At 35.0% G+C, this 20,011-nt stretch overlaps 1 protein-coding gene and 1 long non-coding RNA gene across 2 annotated transcripts; both read left to right on the forward strand.

Annotated features, from left to right (window-relative positions):
* Positions 1-1,900: 1,900 nt before the first annotated feature.
* Positions 1,901-15,111, forward strand: LOC140043924 (CMP-N-acetylneuraminate-poly-alpha-2,8-sialyltransferase-like). The gene is made up of 4 exons (XM_072088411.1): positions 1,901-2,029; positions 2,461-2,520; positions 12,776-13,276; positions 13,751-15,111. Exons 3-4 carry the CDS (start codon positions 12,990-12,992, stop codon positions 14,013-14,015), a joined length of 552 nt encoding a protein of 183 aa, XP_071944512.1. The 5' UTR covers positions 1,901-2,029; positions 2,461-2,520; positions 12,776-12,989; the 3' UTR covers positions 14,016-15,111.
* Positions 4,939-6,256, forward strand: LOC140043923 (uncharacterized). Its single transcript, XR_011844439.1, has 3 exons — positions 4,939-5,183; positions 5,529-5,648; positions 5,839-6,256. It is a non-coding gene; the product is annotated as an uncharacterized lncRNA (long non-coding RNA).
* Positions 15,112-20,011: the final 4,900 nt, after the last annotated feature.

Raw genomic sequence — 20,011 nt, forward strand, 5'->3', positions numbered from 1 at the left:
AAGAAGGCTGGGGACCGCAGTATCTAAATTACATATTTTAATTATCAGCCAATATGACACCTATTTATTTACACAATTTACAACGTACTTCAACCATTATTAGACCCATCGTAGCTATGCATACTCCTCTCAGTTCGAAGCTTAGGTTGAATTGAATTTGTCCATCACTGGGAAGAATTTGTTTTTAAGAAAGAGTATGGGGTGTTATTGAAGAGGGGTGGAGGTTGGTGAGTATAGACAGATACTGCCGTCGGTTGTTATGTACTGAGAAGGCTGTAAACTAATTTTGAAACCCGCCCTGGGGCGGGTATAATTGCTAGTTCCAGATAAATCCCATCTCAAATTGTTTATACCAAAAATCATCAGTGCGATTTAGTTAGGCCTACTTATTATTATTCATCATAAATGACCGAATTATTAATAGTTAGTTTTTAATGACACCCGGGTTTACGTACCTTATGATGTGGTTAATAAACTTGGAACACCAGCAGTTGCAGAGCAGCAATAACTTTATATCTGGCGCTCAACAACCGGCAGCAGCAGAAGATTACATAGAAGGAACTCTCTACAGTCACACCCTCCATGGCTTTTTATAATATACGCTCCTCCTATATTCTAGATGCTTCCACTTTTTGTGGGGGGTTAAGTTACCGGCGTGCACACAGTCTGTCAAAAATACATTTTCCATCGCTTCTTTAAGCTCTTTAAATTTATTTGTTATATACCACCAATATCAAATAACCTGCCAATATTCAATTATTTAAAAACGTTTCTTTATTAAATAGTTTATTCATTTTGCTTGTCCCTGCCGCCGCATATTCCATTGTTTTCCAACGATATCTGAAGTAAAAAAACTTTCGAACAGTGTATCCCAAGAGGTCAACACACTTTCTTAAGATGACGTCTTGTATTTTGTTTTAGTCGCACTATAGATCATCATGACAAATGTGACGTGATGGTGCGCGCGCATGTTGACGAACGTGGTGTAAAAAAATGATTGATTCTGCTCCCTCTCTCAGATGTGGTAGTATAATTATAATTAAATAATATTAAACTTACTGAGTCTATAGAAAGAATATATATCACGGTGTTATATAATACATTTTATTTTTCTGCATCTCTCTAATTATTTTCATTTTATATTCCTGTGTACCCAGTGACATCACCAAGAGATATTTACCTTTATTTCACTAACCTTTATTTCACTTAACTCAATAAATATTCAAGTATTTCTCTTGAATTGTATTCACTAAGCCCAAGTGTAATGGTGAATACGGCGGCCATCGATCTCCATCCAATGCATGGAATCGGGAGACCATGAGCTATATTGTTGTGTAACATAAAAAGGGCTCTATAAAAAAAATTGGGGGGAAAAAACTTCCAAAAAACAACAAGTTGTCCATCAGCATCTAATCTAACACTGGGTTTCATGTTTAGAAATCAAATCAATTGTTTAATTCTCTCGGCGTTTCGGTTTTCTTTTCAGTTTGAAACGCCATGTGTGCCAAAATATTTGATCTTTTTACCAAATTAAGTCTAGAACCTAGACTATTAATCATTTTCTGAGTCATTTAAAATGAGCCAAAGATTGTATATGATCTTTGTTCCAGTATTCCAGTAACTATTATTATGTATGATTGTTTTTAATGTTATATTGATTTGAATTAGAATACAGAAAAAAAATGACCCTGTCATGATATTCGAGTTTTAAACTGTGTTTCGACTAGTCTAATGCTCTGTCTATACTATCAATCCAGTTTGACAACATAACGTTTGATAGTGGTAGACAGAGCTTAAAGTATACATGAGTACTTGAGCGTGATTAATAATATTATATAGCCCCCTCAATCTGATCGTCTTCTTGCAGCATTACATCTTATTAATTTGCGATGGCGGCGTCGGCCAGTACAAAGTGTTTTTATGCGTTTATTGTCTCTCTAATAAGTATATACACATTAATTTACTTGTATTCACCGCTGCATACTGCAAGTCTTGGTTCAGTTCATCCTAAAGTAAAGTATCCTAAAAAGTAAGTAGGCCATACAGGAAATTTTACTGTAAGCGACTCTCAATCTACCACCGGTATTAACATTTATTTAGGCCTATTTAAATGTAATACCTCAGGAACATAAATATACGGAAACGGATTAGCATTGTATTCATATAAGATTCCTATGTGAAATGGTGTGATAAATAATAGATCTAGGCGGGGTCAAGGGCGGTTTCATACTCTCCTCCATTATGTGCCAGCAATTTCATAAGCCTCCTATAACTTAAAAGTTCTTGATTTCAGTTTGGGTCAAAATGTATTGTGGCGGATGTTAAACAAACAAAGCTTTAGAGTCCCCAAATCTTTCCGAAATCTGTTTGTAAGACTCTAACTTTTGTTATCGATTGTAAGTAGGGAATTTAAAGATGAAGCATGCCGGAAATTCATACAAATCATTATTCGACCCTTAGATCATCATGGACGACTAAGCTGTATAGACACATTAACGAAACAGCGGCAAATGTGATAAGGTAGGTGTTTTTTTCCTTTTTTAATGAGATTTCATATTTTTGTTACATACTTATTTTGAATAAATACATTTCTTTGTAATCAACCAGTTCTTGTTCCTCTTATTTTGTTTTTGCATTTACTGTATATAATATAACACCAAAGGCGCCAAATATTAATTCTGAACCGCACGGGTGATATTCTAAAAAATTAATTATATACAGTATAATATACTGTACATATATTTCTTTTTATATTTCTTTTTTTATATGTTAAGATTCCCATTTGACTTACAGATGTAGATCAATAAATATAATTATACAATTCATCATTAAAATAGGGTTTTTTTTAATGGAAACAAAACAAAATGGTAGGTTTGTTAATAATTTTAAAATATGACAGACTGTCTTTGTCTTCTTCTTCTTCTTTACATGAATCTTGTTCAAATAATATGTCTAACCATCTTGATGTATCATGTTAATTACTTTATAGTCATGGTTTTATCGATTGTTAGAGCTTAGGGAATTTATAGATAAATACTGACTTACAGATTGACTGTCACAATCTTATTGTTGCTCCCGGTGCCTCCCGGTCTTTCTTTTGTGCTGACAGATGTTGTGCAAATAGGTCTAACCATCTTATTAATGTATTATGTTTATCTACTTTATAGTCAACAATCACAAAGGGTATGTACGTATGTGAAGATTAAAAAGTTGGAGAATTATTATTATTATTATTATTATGGCGAAATAACTCTCAATGAATTTTTGCTTGAGCAAGTTGGAACCAAGTTGTTTGGTTCCCAAGTTGGAACCAAGTTGTTTGGTTCTCAAGTTGGAACCAAGTTTTTTGGTTCTCAAGTTGGAACCAAGTTTTTTGGTTCTCAAGTTGGAACCAATCTATTGGTTCTCAAGTTGGAACCAAGTTGTTTGGTTATCAAGTTGGGACAAAGTTTTTTGGTTCCAAAGTTGGAACCAAGTTGTTTGGTTCCCAAGTTGAAACAAAGTTGTTTGCTACTCAAGTTGAAACCAAGTTGTTTGCTTCTTAAGTTGGAACCAAGTTGTTTTAGGCTAGTCAATCTAGCAAAAAATACCAGCCTAATGTGAAACAAATTGCAAACAGAGATTTTTCTTTTTTAAATGGTCATATATGATGAGGAGATCAAAATTTGAGCATCACACCTCTGTCACTCATCCCGATGATATGCAAATTAGCCTAAATATGCAAATTAGGGTGAAATTACAGGGTTACCATATCTCAAAAACTACTAGTCCGAGAGAGTTGATTTTTTCACTGATCTATTTAAAATGTATATATTTATATTTACTCTAATGAAACATTTTACGAAAAAATGACCGGAAGTACAACATTTGACCTTCGACCCCATTTCTCAATGTTTGCATATACAATGTGACTAAAATGTATGTACAGACTTTGTTTTGGCCTCAAATGACTCGGATACAGGTTTTATATAGCCAGTATAAGTCAAGCACCTCGAAAGTATGCAAATTAGTAGTACAAGCTATATGAAATATGCAAATTACAGTGAATTGCCTTATGTATCTCGAAAACGCTAATGACCGAGAGAGAGAGAGATATGGCAACTTTCTTGTACTACTGATTTGCATACTTTCAAGCGAAGAACAGAGGTGTGATTTTGAGAATTACTAAACAGTTCTATGCTGGCTATAGAAAATCTGTATCTGGGTCATTATCGAAAAAAAAAATTATCGAAAGTATGACATTTGACCCTCGAACCTATTTCTTAATATTTGCATATAATGCAACTAAAATGTATGTACAGACTTTGTTTTGGCCTCAAATGACTTGGATACAGGTTTTATATAGCCAGTATAGGATCGTTTAGTAATTCCAAAAGTCAAGCAACTCGAAATTATGCAAATTATTAGTACAAGTTATATGAAATATGCAAATTACAGCCTTATGTATCTCGAAAAACGCTAATGACCGATAGAGATATGGCAACTTTCGCCTCTTGCACTACTAATTTGCATATTTTCTAGGGAAGTAACAAAGGTGTGATTTTGAGAATTACTAACAGTTCTATGCTGGCTATAGAAAACCTGTATCTGAGGCATTTGAGGCCAAAACAGTCTGTACAGATATTTTAGTTGAATTATGTGGGTGAGTGGCCGAGCGGTTAAGACAGTGGAACCGTAATCACGTAGCCATAACATCGGCAGAGGTTCGAGGCTCACTCACTCCATGGTTCTGGTGGTAGAACGAGTCTTCTCGGATAAGGACTATAAACCGTATAGGTCCAGTGTACACAACTTGCTCGTGTGCACTTTAAAGATGTATTGTCCCCCAAAAAATGAAAAATAAAGATGAAAAATAATCAAATTTTGAATAGACCGATTTGTAGTTAACATAAACTTATTCACTTCCACCGAAAAAAAATCCGAAAAAAATATTGATTTCGCTTATAAAAAAATCAAAATAAGTTTACCATTTTTTCGAACTCATCGGCTCAGAAATTAGGCCGGTAGAGCTAACTCATACATATGCATGATATGTTAATGAGCATCCACACAGCAGAGATCTGATCTAACAATGGACGATGCACGTTGTATGTACAACACCACCAGAGAGATCGACGCGACTCGACTGTGGGTTTCCCTGGCCTGATCGTATAAATATGTAAAGCTGAGCTGTTAATTTGTCGGTAAGTAGGCCTAGACGGTTATTTTAAATATAATAATATATATAACGCAATAATAACAGGAAGGTAAATTAATTAACTTAGCCTGGGATTTTTTCAGTTCAGGGCTAGGCCTAGTAATATGCTGCTGCATATTACTAGGCTAGTAGCAAGCAGACTGATGTGACAATTGGGTCCCTGCAGAAGATGCCCAGCTAGGCCCTATACATTGTACTCTTCATAGACTGGCCTAGGCTATATGCCATCAATCTTAGCTACATTCCGAAAATACAGCCAGCTTGCTGTACCATATACAGTTGAAGCTTGTTAACTAATTTTTATGATAAAAATAAAACAAACATTTTTCAGGGAAAATGGTTGCAATACAAGCCTGAAATTGAGAACCTTCCAGCAGCACTGTACAAGTAGACAGAGGGGAAAAGCCAGCTTAGCCATTTTACAACACAAACAAATGTTCTCTGTACTGTAGTAAGTCAAATATTTATTTTCTATTTTTATAAGTTATAACATTATAAGTAATGTGTTTTAATTACCATAGAAAGGTAGTATACTTATTTGACTATGTCAAAGTAAGCAATTTCACTAGCCCAATTTTGCACTAAATATGCATGATCTATTTTTTCCAGATTTTCATACTTTGCTTTTACTTTTTTTAAAGACGTTGAGCTGATGAAGACTGGAACAGAGGTCACCCAAAGACAACAATGATAGACTCGGTATTGGAATATGATTGGATATTGCAGGAAAAATATTTCTGACTCTCCTGCTGCATTCGGCCAATATGTTCTTGTCCAGCTTGTAAAATATTGTATAATTTTTTTTGTATTATAATTATGTACAGTATATTATTTTGTAAACATAACATTCAATAAATATAAACAAAAACTACTACAACAGTACACAGGATAAATTCTTCAAATTTACTTACACTTCATAATTTTACTGTAAATATTACAGTGCAAAAGGAGTTAATAAAATATATATATCAGGGAAAAATTTCATTTTAAAATTTTGTTTAGCAATATTGCGAATCAAACTGATTTTTTAGTCGAGAATCATAGTTTTCTATCGTATTTTTTGCTACACAATTGTAGAAATGTGTAGCAAGAAGGTTGTTTTGTATAGCTTTTTGCTATGCTACACTGGCGAAATTATTCCCTGTATATACAGTATATCTTATTGAATTCCTGTATTGTTTTTTGTGTCAATTTGTCTACTAATTATCAATGTGTTGATTGTGGCAGTAATTACAACAGCTATAGTCTTCTAAGATCGCTCACATCCATTACAAAGTGTCATTTTAATAGTAAGAAACGTTTCAATAAATTGTGAATGTTGCCACTGTACGATACATTTTATGTTTCTCACTACTTGCTCTTATTGTTCAATCAATCAACCTAAAAAAAAAAGAAATTTGTGTCAAAATATCTGCATAAAATGTTTATTTGCGGAATGTTAATTTGAACCTATTGCATTTGATACAGAAAATATTTTTAAAATATTGCATCAGTAAAAACATCCAAAACAATATTTAGATTTTCTTTTTTTTTAAATTTTCACTGCCGAATAGATAGTTGAAATCTTTAAAAATTAAACCAATTCATCATGATTAAAACAAAAATACATCCCTTCTGGTGGTGGTCTACTGTAGCCCTAGCTAGCAGTGTACTGCCTAGGCCTACTACACTCTACTTCTAGAGACAGAAGTAGGCAGCAGTTAGGCTACTCGAGACTGTCAGTGCTAGTACTAGTACAGTAGCAGCAAATTCGGGCCTAGGCCTAGCTAGGCCTCTCCTGTTAGCGAAACAAAAACTCACCTAAATGAACAAGATTCAACATCAAAGTTACCAACTGTAATTCTAACTTATGCATTCTGCTAGCTATAGTTTTCATGTTTTCTTCAAGATTCGTCTCGCATCACTACTCGACTCTCCCGCACGCATGCATTGCTATCGTTGTTGGCTGTTGATTTGGAAAGCATCACATCCACACGATGTATCCATACAATATGAATATTTATGAGCTAACTCAGGTCAAGGGTTAAATTAAACCGGAACACATTTGTCTTCCAGACAAATAGCTTCCGGTTGGTTAATTTTTGCATTAAATTGCGATTTTCCCGTGTAAAAAATTATTTTTTTCAATCCAAATTGAGGTCAAAGTGAATAACTTTTATGTGCAATTAAAATGGCCTATTCAACAAAAATATTGAAAATTTTTTTTTTTTCAGGGAGACAATACATCTTTAAAGAACCTAGTACATCTTTCGAGACGAGTAGGGGGTTACCCCGGTGTATTAGTACATCACAGCCACTGATCACCAACTGGGCCCTCTGGGAGACCAGTCTTTGACTGAAGAGGTTACCCAGTATAAATATATATTTCAATCAATCAATCAATTTCAATATGAAAATATTGAGAAATAGGGTCGAGAGTCAAATGTCATAATTCAATCAAGACAATTTTTGCGTAAAATGTTTCATTACAGCGAATATAAATATGTACATTCTGAATCAACTCTGAATTCAAATCAATTCTCTAGCATTAATGGTTTTCGAGATATGGGAAGACTGTAATTTCACCCCTAATTTGCATATTTCATGTAACTTGTACTAATAATTTGCATACTTTCAAGGTGTGTGACAAAGATGTGATTTTGGGAATTACAAAGTGGTCCTATGCTGACAATAGGAAAACTGTATCCGAGTCATTTGAAAAAAAAATTATCTACAGACATTTTAGTCGCATTATGTATGCAAACATTGATAAATATGGTCAAGGGTCAATTGTTGTATTTCCGGTCATATTTTCGTAAAATGTTTCATTAGAGCAAATATAAATATGTACATTCTGAACAAGTTTTTGAAAAAATCAACTCTCTACCTTAGCGGTTTTCGATACATATAGGAACCTGTAATTTCACCCCCTAATTTGCATATTTCATGTAACTTGTACTAATAATTTGCATACTTTGAAAGTGAGTGATACAGGTGTGATTTTGAGATTTACTAAACATTCCTATGTTGGCTATTAGAAACCTGTATCCGAGTCATTTGAGGGCAAAACAAAGTCTCTACAGACATTTTAGTTTTCATTATATATGCAATATTGAGAAATGGGGTCGAGGGTCAAATGTCATACTTCCGGGCATTTCTTTGTAAAATGTCTCATTACAGCAAATATAAATATACACATTTTAAATATTTTAGTGAAAAAAATCAACACCCTACTAGCATTAGCGGTTTTCGAGATATGGCAACGCTGTAATTTCAATCCCTAATTTGCATATTTAATATTACTTGTACTACTAATTTGCATACTTTCAAGGTGCGTGACGAAGTTGTGATTTTGGGAATTATAATACAGTTCTATGGGGGGTATTGAAAAACAATATCCAAGTCATTGAGTCCAAAATAAAGTCTCTACAGACATTTTAATCACATATTTATGTAAATATTGAGAAATGGGGTCAAGGGTCAAAATTTGGTACTTCCGGACATTTTTATGTAAAATGTCTCATTAGAGCAAATATAAATATATATATTCTGAACCAGACTGTGCAAAAATGAACTCTCTACGATTAGTAGTTTTTAAGATATGGTAACCCTGTAATTTCACCCTAATTTGAATATTTAAGCTAATTGTGTCAGAGGTGTGATGCTCAAAAAATAATCATCTTATCATATGTAACCATTTTTAAAAAAAAATCTCTGTTTGCAATTTGTTTCACTCAAAATGCTAGATTGACTAGCCTTTGGTTCTCAAGTTGGAACCAAGTTGTTTGGTTCCCAAGTTGGAACCAAGTTGTTTGGTTCCTAAGTTGGAACCAAGTTTATTTTGGTTTCCAAGTTGAAACCAAGCTTGGTTTTCACTTGGTTACTTGGACGTAACGCAAGTAGTGTAGATTGTAGTTATTATAACAAATACGCATGTCGTACCGTATTTAAAAGACAATAATAGCATAGGCCTACATGAATAAACAGAGGTGCCAATACAGGTCAACATAAAAGAATGTTTCTATTATCTATTATACAATATAACCGTTTGCAAAAACCACACTTATTTCGACGGTGGTGAAGCAGAACGATAATAAAGCCTTTAAAATAAAGCCTGCGTATAATGTTATAAAAGAGAATGTATAATGTGTTTCAATTACTACAATCGTTAACCGGTAATTATTTTTGTAATAAGGCAATATACATGACTGCATGCTCAAAATTTGAGTTAGTGTTTGCCGACCGACCGACCGACCGACCGACCGATATAGTGAGCTGTAGAGTCGCGTTGCAGGCGACTAATAAAATAGTTCTTTTTCTTTGTTGGTTACATCGCCTTGTAATCGTCATCCTAAAACATTCTGACATCCATAGGCCTACGAGTTGCATTTAACCATATCAATTAATCTGTTCATTGGACGCACAACACAACGACGTAGTCAACGCAGATGAGTTGACCAATCACAACCGATAATACGGATGATCCATCGCGTCCTTTTTGGCCAAATTGCTTGCGTGCGCTTACGTCCTTGCGTTGCGCGCCAAGTGGAAACCAAGCACCTGAATAAAATAATTATATGGTGCACGAAAAGAAACTTTATTACATACAAATATGTCCTTCGGTGAAAAAAATACTTTTTAGATAGGCCTAGTTTTGGCTAAACACAAGAAAATAAAAGTGTGCCAAAATATTCTATCTTTTTAACAAATTAAATAGTGCAGACAGGGCTTGAATACTTGAGCATCTATATATAAATTATGGTTAATTCTGACATAGGCGAGCACAATGCAAAAACTTCGGTACAAATCTCCGCCTTGGATACCTACCTTATCTATCCGAGATGTACCGCGAAACGTAGATTTGATAACATTAGTGTTCACGCCGACGCTATTGTTCCATATTTATATCTTAGGAAGATATTATCTTCCCGGTCAAAGTAATTTCCGGGTTTAAGATAAGTTCACCTTGCAACGACCTGGTTTCAAATATTTTCTCTCTTTTAAACACAAGGGAGCAGTTAAAATAATAGATTTGACCCTAAAGGTGACTGGAAACAGGCACTTTCCTGCAAATTAATAAAGATCAAATTAAATATACGCCATAAAGAATCAGAATATATTGTGGGGAATAGTATTATAAAATTACATAGGGAGATTTGATGATAAGACATTTTTCGAGTGAAATCCCGATAGCTGAGTTTTATTGAGTAAGCTTGCAGGAATAACTGTAGGCTATCTTCCTGTGTCCCGTTAGGACCGAGATGTCTGCCCATGTCTTCTTTCTTGGGCCCACTCTGTCACGGCAGTTAGTTTCAAAAGATGATTAAATTAAATAATGTATTAATAATTATTAGGATGGTATTCATTTGAATAAACGCCTCTCCAATAAAACATCACTTTGAATAATAACCCCCACCCCCTACCCCCTCCCCCACCCCCAACCCAACTATCTAATAAACGTCCATCCACATATTTATAATAACACAATTATACTATTTGTAGTAGAATTCACCGCACTGTTATCTACAATTTACCTAGCATTTGTTATTCTTTTTTACCACTTTTCATATCTATTAGAGGATTTCATTTGATTTAATTTAACATATATCCCTCGAATAAGCACCTCCCTCAAATGACATCCGCCTCCACAAAGGGCCCTACCAAACAATAAAAACTATACTTTCAAATGTTATTAATCATCTAAAACACTGTGAAACGAAGTAGTTTAGTTTTACGAATGTCAAGCATTTTCAATAATGGTAACCGACAGAAAACGTATAAGGAGAACATTATCATTCCGAGAACCATCGTCTACACTTCCTAGAGGGGGAGCGAGCGAAGCGAGCTCACCCTCTAGTGATTAATAATGTATAGGATAGCCCCCTCAATCTGATCCTCTTTTTGCAGAGTTACATTTTATTAATTTGCGATGGCGTCAGCCAGTACAAAGTGTGCGTTTATTGTTTCTCTTGCATTAATTATATACACATTAATTTACTTGTATTCACCGCCGCATACTACAAGTTTTTGAGCGCGATCTAGGAACAAGTAGAGTTAGGTCAGTTTACGTGATGTTTCGTCAGTCACCTGGACCAAGTTGGAACCAAGTTGTTTGGTTCCTAAGTTAGAACCAAGCTACTGGTTCCCAAGTTGGGACCGAGTTGTTTGGTTCCCAAGTTGGAACTAAGTGATTGGTTCCCACGTTGGAACCAAGCTATTGGTTCCCAAGTTGGGACCGAGTTGTTTGGTTCCCAAGTTGGAACTAAGTTATTGGTTCCCACGTTGGAACCAAGCTACTGGTTCCCAAGTTGGGACCGAGTTGTTTGGTTCCCAAGTTTGAACTAAGTTATTGGTTCCCACGTTGGAACCAAGCTATTGGTTCCCAAGTTGTTTGGTTCCCAAGTTGGAACCAAACTATTGGTTTCAACTTGGGAACCAAACAACTTGGGAACCAAACGAGAATTTCCCAACTTAGGAACCAATCTATTGGTTCCTATGTTTGGGACCAAGCTATTGGTTTCCAAGTTGTTTGGTTCCCAAGTTAGAACCAAGCTACTGGTTCCCAAGTTGTTTGGTTCCCAAGTTAGAACCAAGCTACTGGTTTCCAAGTTGTTTGGTTCCCAAGTTAGAACCAAGCTACTGGTTCCCAGGTTGTTTGGTTCCCAAGTTAGAACCAAGCTATACTGTTCCCATGTTGTTTGGTTCCCAAGTTGGAACCATGCTATTGGTTCTTACGTTGTTTCGTTCTCAAGTTGGAACCAAGCTATTGGTTCCCAAGTTGGAACCAAGCTATTGGTCCCCAAGTTGGAACCAAGCTATTGGTTCCCAAGTTGGAACCAAGCTATTGGTTCCCCAGTTGGAAACAAGTTATTGGTTTCCAAGTTATAACTTATGTTCCTTTTTTTAAACTCAGAACAGGTCTGCATTTGTGGAAAAGACTACAAAATGATATTAAACAATCTGTTTCGTTTTCTTGATCCGAATAATAACAATACCATACTATTATTATTATTGAATAAAGTTATTGAACTTGAACTTATAGGTATTAGAGTATTGTATTATAAGCTAACATTAACCAGAAATAAAACTATGGCTTTATATCTGAAACTGAATCATATAAATATCTCGGTTTACATATTACTCGTAAATGAACTGACCATATACAAATTGAGAATGTTACAAAAATGGTCAAAGGTTAATACTGTATACCGTACGCTAAATCAATTAACAGTAATTTTGATAAATTTAACAGAGTATAAATTTAAAGACTTACGATTTTGTGGGTTTGAGGATAATTATGTTACGAATTAATAGATTTAATATGTTATGTTTTCATTTGATTTGGTTTTTCTTCTTTTTTTGCCTTTTCTGTAGGCCTATGTAAAATTTGCACTACAAAATGCACCTTTGTACTGTAAGTGTGCTACCGATCTAAAGGTATACATCCAAATAAATAAATAAACATGAAAGTCAATATTTTACAGATAGAAAAAGAAAATATATTTAGGCGGGAACATGAAATCAAAATGTTTTGCTGGATGTGTACGTTGAGGCAACTATATTTCGTTTATTCAGTAAAGCATGTCTTTTTTTCTACAGAAAAAGTTTAAAGGGGTTTTCGCCGATTAGATTGCTCCGTGTCTATCCTAACGATCAGATATCAAACCAAACTTACACCGAAACAGCTCAAGCCAATGGGGAACCATGGATAAAACCTACGAACACGTGCGCTGTCATTGGAAACTCCGGAATCCTGCAGGGGAGTAATTGCGGATTGGAAATTGATGCGCATGATCACGTGTTTCGTTCAAATATGGCGCCACTGGAAGGTTTCGAGAAAGATGTTGGAACAAGAACAAAATTAGTGACAATAAACAATGAAGAGGGAAGACATTATGGCTGGTGCTCACAGAATAAAAATGATAGTTGTTACAAAACGATGTATCGTTATCTGAACAATTTGAATAATTCCACTATTATATGGGTGACAAAAGCAAGCGCCTCGTCTCCCAAGATGGATATTGTCAATGTCATGCGCACATTCAAGCCAAGCATTGTATTAGCACGACCAAGTAAATCACTTAAAAATTCGATTGCGAGGTAATCTACAATATACATATTTGGGCACATCACTACCATATTTGGGCACATCACTACCATATTTGGGCACATCACTGCCATATTTGGGCACATCACTACCATATTTGGGCACATCACTATCATATTTGGGCACATCACTACCATATTTGGGCACATCATCATATTTTTTTTTTGGTCAAATTAGTTTGAATTTAGACAGAGCTTTAGTACTTTTTGTAAAGAAAAGAATGAATTGAAGTCGAAGATCACACTGAGCCGATACACTTCATTGGCACAATGTGAACGTTCAGCCTAACTGGTTTCGACAGGAAACCAACACAAGACAATATAGTAGCTGGCCCAATCGGGTTTCTTTGCACTGCATGCCACAAGCATGGGGAAGGCCTATGTGGAATATACTAATGGAAAATAGGCCTATAAGGCGCCCACTTTGGATTTGAAAAAAAATGTCTTTCTTTTTTTCTTTTTTTTAAGGAGGTGGAAAATTTCATCGCCATCGTCGGGCCTTTACGTATTTTCGCTTGCTGGAAATATGTGTAGTAAAGTATCATTGTATGGATTTTACCCTTTCAATCAAACAGCCGAAGGGAAACCCGTCACGTACCATTATTACGGAAACGCATCTTTTAAAAATGGACACCACATGCCAGAGGAATTTAAAGTTTTAAAACAGCTGAATGCGTCTGGTGTTATTAGGTTGGTTACATCGCATTGTAATCGTCATCCTAAAACATTCTGACGTCATATAGGCCTACAAGTTGTTAATTAATTAACCTGTTCATTGGACGCACAACACAACGACGTAGCCACAACGCAATGTGAGTTGACACGAGTGATAATACATGATTCATCATGTCCTGATTGGTCAAATTACTTGAGTGCGCTTAAGTACTTGAGTGCGCTTAAGTACTTGCGTTCGCCAGTGGAAAGAGAAGCGTTTGTATAAACAAGGCCAACAGCCATTAAGTCGCGTGCTACAATGCATAGTAATACCGGACCGACAGACAGACCGACAGACCGACAGACAGACCGACCGACCGACATAGTGAACTATACTGACCGAAATTACTGAACATGTTTAAAAATGTTGAAATGTTTAAAAACATTTATATTTTTTTAATTTACACGTGCGTAGCCTGTCACTTTTGACGTGCTCGTATAACGTAATTTCGAGTTGAAAAGTAAGTCAAGAAAACAGAAATCGGGCAAAAAGAGTGCGCAATAATATTTAACGCGCAGTGCGCGCACAAAAATATGCGCACTCATGGCAATTTTGTAAACGCTTAAAATTGCCTGAAACGTACTCTTATTTCATCGAAAATAAATTTTGAAAATTTTAAGCGCGCGTACGCATGCGTTACATGCGCTACGCACGTAATTGTATTGCCATATGATGATTTATGCCCTGAAATTTATGAGTACCAAATTTTATTTAATTGTGACTCATGGTTGTGAAGATATGATTACAAACGTGATTTCGTTAAATCGTGCGTAGACCGCGTAATTTTTTATTGCGCACCGTGAAAACATAACCACATTGATTCCTGGCCATAAGGAATATACTGTGAAAAATTGACCTATCTAGATTAAACTGATATCAAGATAAGGTCAGAAAGCGATAAAACGCATAGTGATACCGGACCGACAGACAGACCGACAGACAGACAGACAGACAGACCGACCAACCAACCGACCGACATAGTGAACTATAGAGTCGCTTCCACGCGACTAAAAATGGTTCACAAAGGAACAGGAAAGTTAGTAGGCCCTACATAAAAAGATGTCCTCCGGTGAAAAATACTCGGTAACAATTTGTTTTAATAGGTTATTTAGTGTTGGCAGAAGACAGAAAATAAAAAAATAAATACAAATGTACGTGTCTAATTTTAACAATTGCTTTTTTTATTTAAAACTTTCGTTCATTAAACATGTTGCATTTTTCTATTCAAGTTAAATTATTTTTAAAAAAATATCTAAAGTTTGGTTCCCACTAGGACGCAATGGCGTTAGCGCAACGCGAGCGAGTTGACCCTATGACACGCGAAAGTTAATGATCTATCGTGTCGTGATTGGTCAAATTACTTGCGTTTCCCTTACGTATGGCGTCCTTGCGTTCTGGAAACCAAGCATATGATTTGGTCTCGGTGCTCCGATCCTAAAAACCCTCTTGAACAATAAACGCCCGGGTAGTTTATTCAAATAAATATCGGTATGCAGATGTCCTAACTAGATCACCGAGCGGTATAGAATGTGTTGTCTGTTAATTTAGCTCTAGTTAATTTACACGTTGTTGTAAGTACTGTCAAAGAATATATATCACATGAATGAGTAATCCGCGGTTTTCCCTGTCCCGAGAAATTCCAATGGTTTGCGTACAAACATTCCGTTAAAGGAATTCTTCACAAGCCAACATGGAATCACAGCACAGCACAGAAAATGTATATCCACGCAAACACGTTCACGGAAAAACAAAAACACGGGCAATTCGACTTGGAGTTTTATTGAGACATTTTGCTTTTATGATTCTTGTTTTAAGTGGAAATATATCGACTAACCCTGAACCCACAATTTGTGATCCATGTGGACTGTGTTCAGGATCTGTGAAATCAAATCAACGAGGTATCTATCTGCTGCGATGGATGCGACTCATGGTACCACATTAAATGTGCGAATATCTCTATTAGAGAATATAATCGCCTTGCCAAATCGGATTCGGATTAGCATTGCTACTCATGTATGGTACCTAACTTCATTGATTCATTATTTGAAGATTACACTATTAATATATCTGATGTTTCGCACACGGAGTTGTTGAATGCCAATTTGGATAACGAGGATAGGCTGCTCAACGAGTTAGAATGTACGGTAAACTTCTTCGTGGTAAGGGTTTGATATTTATTCACCTTAACGTTAGAAGTTTACGTAACAAAATCGATCAAATTCGGGATATTGCAAAAAATACGAACGCATCAGTCATTGCAATAAGTGAGTTTGATTCAATCAATGATGCTGAAATAAAAATTGAAAATTTCTCCATAGAAAGGAAGGACAGAAATGGAAAAAGGGGTGGAGTGTGTTTATATATCCACAATACTATTTCATATTCAGTCAGAAATGATTTGGACAGAGAGGATATTGAATGCATGGATTGATATAATTTTGCCAAAGTCGAAGCCAATTTTAACCGGTGTTTGCTATCGCCCACCAAAACAAGGTACATTTTTTAACTGTTTAGAAAACCTGCTTATGACTGTTGGAAACTTCAATGCTCAAGAAAGTATTATTCTTGGAGACTTTAATGTAAATGTTTTAAATTGTAATCGTAACACTATGAGTCAGTGACTAACTTCTGTAATATTTTCGGTCTTGAACAACTTATCACTGAACCAACTAGGATCAGTGATAACAATAGCTCAGCAATAGATTTGATCCTTGCCCGTGATCCCTTAACAATTAAGGCCAGTGGAGTAATTCCTATTGGACTAAGTGATCACTTTTTTACGTTTTGTAGACGAAAACGGACTAATATCATTTCTGGTATACACAGAACAATTGATGTTAGATCAATGAAAAATTACAGTTCTGATTCACTGACTCATATGCTTAATAGTATTGACTGGTCAGATTGTATTAGTTTAACTTGTGTTCAATCTTCATGGGATACATTTAAAGATAAGTTTATGCGTATAATTGATTCAATTGCTCCTAAAAAAAAGTAAGGGTCAAAATAAAATATCAACCCTGGTTTGACTCCGGATTAAGAGATCTTATTAGGCAAAGAGACAAAATGTTAATTAGATATCGTAGTACAAAGGATGTGATGCCTCTCAAGGGTTTTAGAAAACTCCGAAATAGTGTAAATTATAAAATTAAAAAAGCTAAAGTAAATTTTTATTCTGAACAACTTCAAGAAAATAAATACAAACTAAAACAATTATGAAAAGTTGTTAAAGGTCTTGGAACCTCTAAATCAAATAATAATGACAAGAAACAGGTTAGTCTTGAGATCGATAATGAATATGTTCATGATAAGAAAGAAGTTGCTGAAGAATTTAATTCGTACTTGTACAACCAACGTTGCTGGAGAGCTAGTAAACAAACTTGACCCTCCTAGTAATACTTATAACTTGGAACATGTCAATGTCTTTTACAGTAGCAAAGGTGTCTTTCCTAATGATTTTTCTTTCATAGAATTATCTGAAGATAATGTTCTTAAAGCTTTGACACAATTATCGACGAGTAAGGCTACCGGAATAGATACTTTACCAGCCAAATTCTTCAAAGATGGGGCTTCTGCAATAGCAAAACCATTAACACATATTATTAAGTTGTCCTTTACATCAGGTATTGTACCCAAAGAATGGAAATTGGCGTAAGTCATCCCAATTCACAAGAAGCTTGGGTAGTAAAACGGTGGTTGGTAACTACCGTCCGGTGTCTATACTCTCGGCTTTTTCTAAAGTTGTTGAAAGACTAGTACATGATCAATTGATGGAATACCTTAATATTAAATCACTTATCTATGATTTCCAATGTGGTTTCCAAGCCGATTTTCGATGGATCTTTGTTTAATTCACCTAACTGACCATATTAAAAAGAATTGGGATAAAGGTAATTTAACAGGTATGATTGTCTTAGACCTACAAAAGGCTTTCGATACTGTAGACCATCAGATTTTACTGGGCAAAATGAGAGCATTAGGATTGTCTCAAACAGCAATAGTTTGGTTTCAATCATATTTAACAGATAGATGGCATGTAGTTAATAATTGTGGTACTCTTTCAACGTGGAAAAAATATTATATTGGGCCCACTTTTGTTCTTAATGTATGTGAATGATATGGAATCTGCATTGAGTAGTAAACTGCTCCTTTATGCCGATGATTCTGCAATTTTTCTGGCAAAAATTAACAAGATGGAACGCTTTTCTCGTCGTAATAACGTAAGAATTGTTGGTGTGGAAGAGAACACAAAAGAAAACTGTAAGTTAATCTTTGAGAACATTCTTTCCGATTTTTTCACACTCGATCCCAGGCCAACAATCGAACGGGCCCACCGAGATGGTAAAAGTATGAACGGCAAGCCAAGGCATATCATTGCCCGTTTTCTCTCATACGCTTCTAAGATTGAAGTTATGAAACAACGAAGTTCTGCGCTAGATAGCCAGAAATTTTATATCATAGATGATCTTACTGCTGCCGATCTACTGGAAAAAAAGAAATGGAGATCACAAGTAAAAGAGATGTACAATAAAGGTACCAAGCTTCGTTTTACGGCTGGAAAATGGCAAACTTCAACTGGAATTCCGGTAAACTTTTCGAAATTCCATTGAAATAGTTCCGGTAAACTTTTCGAAATTCCATTGCCATACTAGTGATCGGAATGTTGTTGTAAACACTTGGACTGTCTAAGAAGCATTTCTTCTTTACAAATTCAATCCATTATTAAATTTTACAACAGACTAAGAATCTTTTATCCATTATTTTCCTTACATCTGCATACTTTGCTTAATTTGTATAAGCCTCTTGATTGATTTTACATAATAAGTTTACAATAGCGTTTTCAGGAGTCTGTTCTCACATAATTGCATTGTCATAAGATGTTTAAACCACTTAAAACCATTTATTCACCTTTGTTTTATTGTTACCCCCCAATTCTTAACTTATTTCTTTATATTTACGTTCTTGTACTTTTCTGTTTTTACGTAACATTACCAGGCATCTTTTATTACATACTATTGAATAAACTGATCACATTATGTATCGTTAGATATTCTCATGGACCCTTTTGACAATATAGATGCATTCCCATTTAATCACATTATTGATAATGATGAATTCTTGCATGTTATTCACTATTACTTTTGTGACGATAGAATTGACTTTGATAGATTTAATTCTTTAATTTTTAACCCTTTTGATATTAATTTTAAAGATGTTATTAATGACAACGATGCCCAATTATTTTCCGAAAATATTGAATCTTGTGCCTATGAATATATCGATAGTCTTAACAACAAATATTCAACACAAGATTATTCATTTAGTATCTTTCACTTAAACGCACGCAGTCTTGTTAAACATTTTAACGATATCAATGTATGCGTAGGTGCTATTAACCATGAATTCTCAGCACTATGCTTCACCGAAACTTTTTTTAATCATAATACGCCTTTTTCCTTTTATAATATTCCCAATTATAACCTCTTGCATGTTTCACGAGCTGAAAGACCAGGAGGAGGCGTTGCCATTTACCTACACCAGAGATTTAAATATATTCTTCGCCCTGATTTATCATTTATCATTACTAATGGTTCGGAATCTCTTTTCATTGAAATCGATGCACAATCCAAAAACATAATCCTTGGAGTAGTATATCGTTTGCCTGAATTATCCATTAACACATTTAATAAAGATATCTCTAATTTAATTGACACCATTAATAATGAGAAAAAAACAGCATATATTTCAGGAGACTTTAATATTAACTTGTTAAATTCCAAAACACATAAAGGTACTTCTGATTTTGTTAATACTTTATTTCAATCAAATTATTATCCTCTTATTACTAGGCCAACTAGAATTACGCGTAATTCTGCAACTTTAATCGACAATATTTTTTGTAATAATCTATACGATAACATTTCTTCCGGAATTCTATATTCGGACATCTCGGATCACTTTCCTGTTTTCTTGTTAGTACATAAATCAGAACCTCTCCAATACCTGAAACCTAA

The sequence above is a fragment of the Antedon mediterranea genome, chromosome 3 (assembly GCF_964355755.1).
Source record: "Antedon mediterranea chromosome 3, ecAntMedi1.1, whole genome shotgun sequence".
Taxonomy (NCBI): Eukaryota; Metazoa; Echinodermata; class Crinoidea; order Comatulida; family Antedonidae; genus Antedon; species Antedon mediterranea.

Coding starts and splice junctions, on each gene's coding strand:
- LOC140043924 (XM_072088411.1), top strand. CDS start 12,990: ATGGCGCCACTGGAAGGTTTCGAGAAAGATGTTGGAACAAGAACAAAA. Junction 13,277..13,750: donor CTTAAAAATTCGATTGCGAG/GTAATCTACAAT, acceptor CTTTTTTTTAAG/GAGGTGGAAAATTTCATCGC.